The 8,695-nt window shown below is 41.7% G+C and overlaps 1 protein-coding gene across 1 annotated transcript; it reads left to right on the forward strand.

Moving 5' to 3' along the window:
* The first annotated feature begins 2,296 nt into the window (after nt 1–2,296).
* Nucleotides 2,297–7,068, forward strand: FIBIN (fin bud initiation factor homolog). The gene has a single exon (XM_075325495.1). The coding sequence runs from the start codon at nt 2,822–2,824 to the stop codon at nt 3,434–3,436; it is 615 nt and encodes a 204-aa protein (XP_075181610.1). The 5' UTR covers nt 2,297–2,821; the 3' UTR covers nt 3,437–7,068.
* Nucleotides 7,069–8,695: the final 1,627 nt, after the last annotated feature.

Here is an 8,695-nt window from a genome sequence, read left to right on the forward strand (position 1 = left end):
GCTCCCATTATATTTTGATAGCCAGCGAAGGTAAACCAACAGTTGCAGGTTGCAGCCCCCACCTGTGAGCTTTACTGTGGCTAGATATCAAAACAGAGGGAGGAAAGAAGTAGGGTCCCCCCATTTTTATATCCAGCTATGGTAAACCACACAGGTCTAGGCTGTTATTATCAGGATGGGAGGAACCATACATACATACATACGCCGAACCTACAAATACCAGCCCGCAGCTGCACAGAATTGGCACATCACATTGCCAATGTTGGCACTTTACCCAACTCATCCCTGTTGACCTGGTGTGGTGGCAATCAGAGTGATATAAGGGGTTAATGATAGCTGTGATTTATCATCTGCCATCAAGCCCTAAATAGTAATGGGAGGCATCTGTGAGACACCCCCTTTGCTAATCCTGCAAGTGAAAAGAAATAAAAAACATGCACAGAAAAATACTTTAATTCAAATAAAATGCACACTTCCCCCTTTCACTCCTGTATTACCCCCCCCCCAAAAAACACCCTTGCAGATCTGATGTAATTCATATGAAGTCCCATGATGATCCTCAGCTCTGCTACATCCAGTGTCTGCAGAGAGGAAACATGTCTGCTCTCCACAAGTTCAGGGTAACACTGGCAGCAGTAGGAGGACCCAGGCTGTGAGCAGGTGATGCCACTCAGTTTATCGGAGGTCACACCCAGGCTTACCGATGCTTTCAGTGAAAGTGCTGCCGGACTGTCGGATTGAGGGTCATGACTGTGACCCACAACCCAACAGTCTAGCAGCGGCTTCGACTTTCACTGAGGGCAGAGAGGGAGCCCCCAATGTGACCTCCGCTGAACTGAGTGACATCACCTGCTCAGGGCTGTGTCCCCCTGTTGCTGTCAGTTTTTCCCAGAGCCTGCTGATAGCAGATGTTTTCTCTCTCTGCAGGCTTCAATTGTAGCAGACCTGAGGAACATAGTGGGACTTCATATGGATTACAACAGCTCGGCCATGGTGTTTTGAGGATTAATAAAGGGGGGAAAGAGGGTGTGTGTATTAAATTTCAAATAAAGGATTTTTTCAGTGTTTGTGTTTTTTTTTCACTTACAGGATTAGTAATGGGTGTCTTATAGATGCCTCCCATTACTAATCTAGGGTTTGATGGCAGCTGATAAATCACATCTGTCATAAACCCCTTATATTATCCCAATTTCCCTGCGTCATGATTGACAAATCTGATGTGACGTGCAAATTCGGGGCAGCTTAGGGTTGGTATTTTTTGGCTGGGGGGCAATATCCAAAGCTCCTCCCATCCTGATAATTCCAGCCCAGACCTGTCTGCTTTACCCTTGGCTGGATATAAAAAATGGAGGGACCCTATGTTTTTTTTCCCCCTCTGTTTTGATATCCAGCCAAGCTCACAGGTGGTGGCTGCAGCCTGCAGCTGATTTACCCGAGCTGGCTATCAAAATATGGCAGGAGCCTAAGTCATTTTTTTTTAATTAGTCATTTCTTTTTACACTACTATACAGCAAACTGACTGAAACCAATCACAGACGTGGACATGGGGGCGTGTAAAGTCCTGAATATGAGGTAAGGGATAGTGAATCAGAAGAGCTATACTACATTTCTAATTGGAGGTATTTGCTAATATTATTATTATTACACCTTCTACATATTTGGATAGGATCTTGGAGATTGGAATACCCTTTTAAGTCAAAACCCATAGGCAGAGGTGCAGTTTCAATTGTAGTTGGAAAGAATGTGACAGCAGTTTAATGTCACTAGAGAATGCCAAGTTTTCCGACACACCATAGTGTTATGAGCATAGTGTATCCTGGTGTCTGTACCTTCTATAGTCGTGTACATACTTCTCTATTTTAGTCTCTTGACCTGTCTACTTTCTTTTGGTCCCCTAAGGATCTACTTTTTGTTGTGACCATGTGTCATTCCAGCACTGAATAGTTGATCCTAAAATAAATGACACTCTATGGTTTTCCATATTCTTTGTACTGATGATATTCCGGAGAAATGCACTGGGTAATATTCTCTTGTAATATAAATATTGTTTTTGTCCCAGCAAAGAACTGGAAAACAGCTTTGAAATTCCGTCTTGGAGCTCGGCACCAGTAATGGCTCGTGCTTATTTATAGTTCCACACGTGCTTCCCTTGGTAACTCTTTCATTGCAGACGTAATGCTTCGTCGGTGTCCAAATCCATTGGTGGATGTGAGATGCTTTATCTGCCATATTTTTATGCACAGCAGGAAGGAAGAAATGCTTAAAGAGCTTTAATAACTGGGACCTACAGAAAGGATTCTTCTGCAGGACCTTTTTTTTCTTGGCTCCTACAGTGACGAAATCATGCTGTAATTTGAGAACAGATACCTCTGCTAAGGCATGTCATTAGCCAAAAAGAAAAAAACCTCACTAACAGCAGCCCAGATGTTGAAATAGTGTAGTAGCATCCAGAAGAAGAGACAAATCTTGCTCACTACAGACAAGCTGTGTCTTACTCCTGGTTCTCCTTAAGAAGGCACTCCAGTCTGTAGGATTTACATATGAGCACTCCTCTGCAGCACAGACTGATGCAAACCAAGAAGGATTGAATGCAAGCAGATTTAGACTGTGAAGGTGCTGGAGATCTGGAGACCACAGGACAATATTTCTTGGCTTGTAAATATTATCAGCTTGTGGAATGAAAGAGTGGATCCAGACGTCTGGAGGGAATATTCGAGCTTGAGATTTGCATGGGAGCTATTAAGGTTTTACTCCAGTGACACCACACAGATTCACAAATTTCATACCTTGCTTCTGGTGCTGGTGAGACGTGAAAGCTAGAATGATTGGATTTCATCTTCTATGCTTTGGAATATTGTGCAACCTGTGCTACGGTTATTACAATGGACCCCTCCAACCAGAAATGTCTAACGGGACTTTGCACCATTACTTTGTTCCTGACGGGGACTATGAGGAGAATGACGACCCTGAGAAGTGTCAGATGCTCTTCAGAGTGACGGATGAAAGATCCTGTCCAGGGGATGGACAATCTCTCTCCTTAAAGGAGGAATTCATAGTCATTAAAAGACAGATTGAAGATGCGGAAAGAGTTCTTGAAAGCATTGGTAAAAGCATATCTTACGACTTGGATGGCGAGGAAAGTTACGGAAAGTATCTTGGAAGGGAGTCATCACAGATAAGCGAAGCCTTCTCCAACTCGGACACGTCTTTAGCAGAACTCGAGTTAAAGTTTAGGCAGAGCCAGGAGAATGAGAAGAACGAGTTGAAGGGGTTAAATGACGACTTTGTGGATATGATGATCCACACAAGAGCTGTTCTAAAGGAAACTTTAGACGTCTCCCTGGGGCTAAGGGATAAACATGAACTTCTCTCTTTAACTATTCGGAGTCATGGTGCTAGACTAAGCAGACTGAAAAGTGACTACCTGAAGGTTTGAAAATCTGGAGTTCATGGTCACTAATTTATGCAAGTTCCCATCCTCTAAAATATTATTTTCTAAAATAAATGTAGCTATGGGTAATGCTGGGGTTTTAGCAAAAGCTGAGACAGGACCAACTTATCCTGTAAATATGGTTATGACTCGCAAGCTAAAAAATGACTTCCCCCCTTTACGAAGAGACACCATGCCGCAACCATGGATGACCACCAGCCAACTGACTCATTAAGCTACAGTAAGAGCTGCTGTGCAGTAATCTGCAGACCCTCCGGGGTAAAAAAGGGTTACAGCTGCGGGGAAGTAGTAAAATGCATTGTAAAATCCAGCCATGCATTCTTTTTAATATTTAAATAGTCGCCTTCTATGTCAACATTTTGGTTGATCCTTACAAATGCTGGCAGAACCGTGGCATCTTGGGACCTATCGTCCTCCCAGCATTTATTTAGTTAACTTATATAGAAGAACTATATGAACAGAATAATAACATGTTTTGTATTATTATAGATACTACTTACACCAGTATAGTTTATTTATTTTATCAGTATTGCTAAATCGGTGTAAATGTGTATGCTGTATATAAGGAGGATTGTATTACAGAACCTTAAAGCTTTTTACTGTATGTATAAATCCTTAAGATGTTTGTAATTATTAATGCACATTAGCATTAGTGATTAGCCGGCACTACCATGCTTACCATGCTCGGTTGCCCGGTACTCGTAACAAGAAGTTGGATGCCCGGACAGGCACAACTCGAGTACCAAGTATAATGGAAGTCAATGGGGAACTCAAGGATTTTTCTGAAAGATTTCTGGTGAACTCAAGCATTTTTCCAAAATATTTCCTAGAAAAATTCTTGTGCCCCCCATTTACATCCATTTTATTTGGGGAATGGAGTGGTAGGTACCCATCCAAGCATGCAACTGGTTTTAATAAGTACCGAGCATGGTAGTGACCGCTCATCACTAATTATTATGCATCATATATGGCGGTTTAACTATCTAGAGTTAAAAATTATACTTTATTTCCACGAAACAGCACCACTCTTGCCCGTGGGATTTGTCTGGTACTGCAGCCCAGCTTTCTTCAATTGAATGGGATTGAGCTGCAATAGAAGACAGAAGCATGTGCAAATTTGGTGGAGTATCTGGAAAAAGCAGAAGAGTCAAACATTCTTTCTATGCTGTGACAACAGTTCATTAAACTGGAGTGATATATATGGTTCATGAGTAATTGTGGTGACATCAGTATCAGTCATCTACTGGGGCTGTTTACAGGTTTGGATATCCTCTGCAGAATATACTGGCCATGAATATCTTGTATATGGATGGGTAGCAAATCTCTTGTAACAGTATACAACTGTCTAACAGTAGGAGATAAAATTCCCTCATTTTTCCCTCCCTACTCGTCAGCTCCAATGATCTTTAGTCTGAGTCCCATTTGCAGCCTGTAGTTGGGAATCAAGACTATGGAAGCTTTGTGAAGATCCCTGCAGCCATATTTCTCACTTTTTTGTCATGTACCTAGAAAGTAAGTAAATGATTTATGTAAAGCAATTGCTATTTATGCATTTCCTTCATATATTTGTGCATATGTCTCCACTGTTCACACATCTGCCAAGTATGGAAACACTAAATGGGGTGGTCGATGGAAGAATAATCTATAATAAAATATGGTGAGGGTCAGAGCAGTAACTTATAGCTCATGGCCCCCAATGCAAAATCTCCAACAGGTCCCCAATTATCACAGATCCTTAAAGAGCTTTTCCCTCAAAGTTAAAGATCATTTTAATTAATAGCTCTTGGCATAATAATTTCCCCAATTGGATGGGATCAAACAAAATGTTCTTGAGCTGAGATAATCCTATATATGTGCACCTGCTATGTACTGTGTAATGGCCGTGTCTGACTGTACAGGAACATGGTCTCATCATACCACAGCTCCTGGGCAGGAGAGGAAGTAAAAAAGTACACAGACATTACAGCACGGGATCAAAGCTGACTCTTTTTGTGAGGTAAAAAATTTCCTGTGTGCTCTTAAAAAATGTTTTACCTCATAGAAAAAATTATTTGGAATACAAGTATATTTGTGTACTCTTTTGCATCCCCCCGCCCAGAAGATGTGGTATGATCAGATCATGTCCCTGTACGGTCAGACATGGCCATTCCACAGAACATAGCAGGGACGCATTTATAAGAATATCTCACCACAGGAACATTTTCTTAATCACATCCAATTGTGGAAGTTATTATTATTTCAATATCTATTGATTAAAATGAACTTTGTTCATGGGAAAACCTTTTTATTTTAATAGCGTTTACCTATGGTCTCTAATAAGACGTAATGACAGCACCTGCACCCAGTATAGTTACGCTACTGGCAAGGGCAATGGGCCTCCTAGACACCTTTTTAAAGGGATAGCTGTACACAGATATTAGCAGGCCCAACAGATGATAAACTTACAGCAGGCCCCTGACAAACCCAATGTTATCATATCAAGTGTAGAGAGCATCTGCTCTGATCTCCATGGGCCCTCAGCCCAGTGAACCTGGTATTTGGCCAAGTTTGCCTGATGTTGTCACCATCATCTAAAGCAATCTGATTTTAGAAAGCACATAGCAGCCCAAGGGTTCATCTAATTGGCTCTTTTTTTAAATCAGTCCTAACCAGTAGAATATAGGTAGAGTCACATTTATCCAATACACCAGTGATCTCTAGTTAGCGGGTGGCCACCTCTGGTAGACTAACAGGTCCCAATTTCCCTAGGATGTCAGGGCTTGGTAGGAGTTGTAGTTCTGTAACAGCTGGAGTGTCACAGGTTGGAGATTACTGCCTAACACATGTGGTTCGAAATGCTGCACCACGCAAAACTAAGCTCCACAAAGGAATGCTATTCCCCTGGGCCGCACTTCACTGCATCCCAAAGTTAACTGCTAGACATGCTCATATATTACTATTTTATTGGCCAGTGAAATAGACTAATTGATCATAAATTTTATACAAGCTCATGAATCGTGTAGAACGTGATATGCTTACCACTAAGGAGATATTAGGGAGAAGGGAGCACTCCGCGGTGTAGTAAAAATGGTTATATCTGGTCCAATATACCACTGTGTGTTCAATCAAGACCTATCATGACACTGACTATGGAATCAGTCATTTTGCTTTACTAAAAATACAAAAACACTCTGTCCCTTGGGGTATCTGTCCTGTGTCTACAGCCATCAGCTGACATTCTTTTATGAAGCCTACTTGTTGACAGTTTCCACACTGTAGATTCATGTGAATGATTACAATCTACATGTGTTCCTCTGTTTTCATTCATGTCTTTGTTACCATTGTTCCTGGAACTGAGATTGCTTAATGAGCAGGAACACAAAATGATTCTGGCAGCAGCACTTGGATTGTGATCTTTGCTTTACCTTTGTAGTAGATCAGATATCACCTTGTATTGCTTACATTACTTTTGCTGGCTTCATTACTTTGTATACTAATATGTCCGCTATGTTCGACAAAGGCAAAAGGTAAAAGTATTACAAAATGTTTGAAGACTTGATGAAGCAAATAAGAACAGCTATTATTTCTTGTACAATGCAACTATGAGACATTTGGAATAAAATAATGTTTTTATCTGATTGTGGCCATCAAATAACGCATGTAAATACTAGAAAGGTTGAAAAAGTCATAAAGTGATATACTAGCACAATAGTAAATAATGTATTCTATTATCTCATAACATGATTAATAACACAGGATGTCATCATGCACACAGTGACGTCACACATGGTGGATACAAATGATGATGTCACTGTGCTAGTATAATATACACAATATAATATATATTATAATATACACAATGATGTAATGGTACAGTGACATCACAGAGTGGGAACACAAATGATGATGTTACTGTGCCAGTATAATATACACAATGATGTAATGGTGCAGTGATAATATAGTGATATCCTAACACAATAATAATGCAAAAAGTGATGTCACATGTAAATAATAATGCACACAGCAGGATATAACAGGTAAAAGACTCCATGGTAATGTTTGCAATTGGGCCCTATTATATCATCCACAGCCTTCTCCCTTCTTCCATATACATTACTATATGTATATCACATCTGTGTGGAAATTGCCTCACTTAGTTGTGGGGCTCCATAATAAATGATGTGCCCATGTGACAATGGCCTACTGGTGATATGGAACCCATGTGGTCACTAATAGATTTGTTGTAGGCTAAACCAAGATGCGGACTTTCCCACAGAGATTTCACAGAGAAGTATACAGAATGGGCTCCAAGAAAATAGGCAATATACACCAGGACATGATACCAAAGAGATAGTCAGATAACGTTGCACAGAGCGTGGGTAAAGGCAGGTGGAGTTTGGTCATGCGGCAGACTGGAGAAGGGCAGAGCAGACAGCAGACAGGTGGACGAGTTCATTAAAACAGGTATATCAGGAGACAACTTATCAACTTGCAGAAAACAGAAATTTAACGAACCTTTTTGCAACGGCACAGAAGGTTGGAGATTTGACCTAAAGCTGGGTTCACACATAGCGACAACGACGTCGCTGTTACGTCACCATTTTCTGTGATGCAACAGCGACCTTGTAAGTCGCTGTTATGATCGCTGCTTAGCTGTCAAACACAGCAGAAGCAGCAGCAATCATAACGACACGCGTCACTGTGCTACATGTGCAGAGAGCAGGGAGCCGCGCTTAGCGCTGGCTCCCTGCACTCCTAGCTACAGTACACATCGGGTTAATTACCCGATGTGTACTGCAGCTACATGTGCAGAGAGCAGGAGCCGGCACTGGCAGCGAGAGCGGCGGAGGCTGGTAATGAAGGTAAATATCGGGTAACCAGGGAAAGGTCTACATGTGTTAATTCATAGTTTTGATGCCTTCAATGTGAATCTACAATTTTCAGAGTCATGAAAATAAAGAAAACTCTTTGAATGAGAGGGTGTGTCCAAACTTTTGGTCTGTACTGTATATACAATTCACTTTTTACACCTAAAGGCCACTTTACACACAGCGACATCACTGCCCGTGGCGCACAACATCGCTCGGACCAGTCACACATACTTACCTGCCTAGCGACGTCGATGTGGCTGGCGAACCGCCTCCTTTCTAAGGGGGTGGTTCGTTCAGCGTCACAGCGGCATCACTAAGCGGCCGCCCAATAGAGGCGAAGGGGTGGAGATGAGCGGGCGGAACATCCCGCCCACCAACCTTCCTTCCTCATTGC

The sequence above is a fragment of the Anomaloglossus baeobatrachus genome, chromosome 10 (genome assembly GCF_048569485.1).
Source record: "Anomaloglossus baeobatrachus isolate aAnoBae1 chromosome 10, aAnoBae1.hap1, whole genome shotgun sequence".
NCBI lineage: Eukaryota > Metazoa > Chordata > Amphibia > Anura > Aromobatidae > Anomaloglossus > Anomaloglossus baeobatrachus.

Bases quoted from the DNA above. Each gene is read 5' to 3' on its own strand.
- FIBIN (XM_075325495.1), top strand. From the start codon at position 2,822: ATGATTGGATTTCATCTTCTATGCTTTGGAATATTGTGCAACCTGTGC.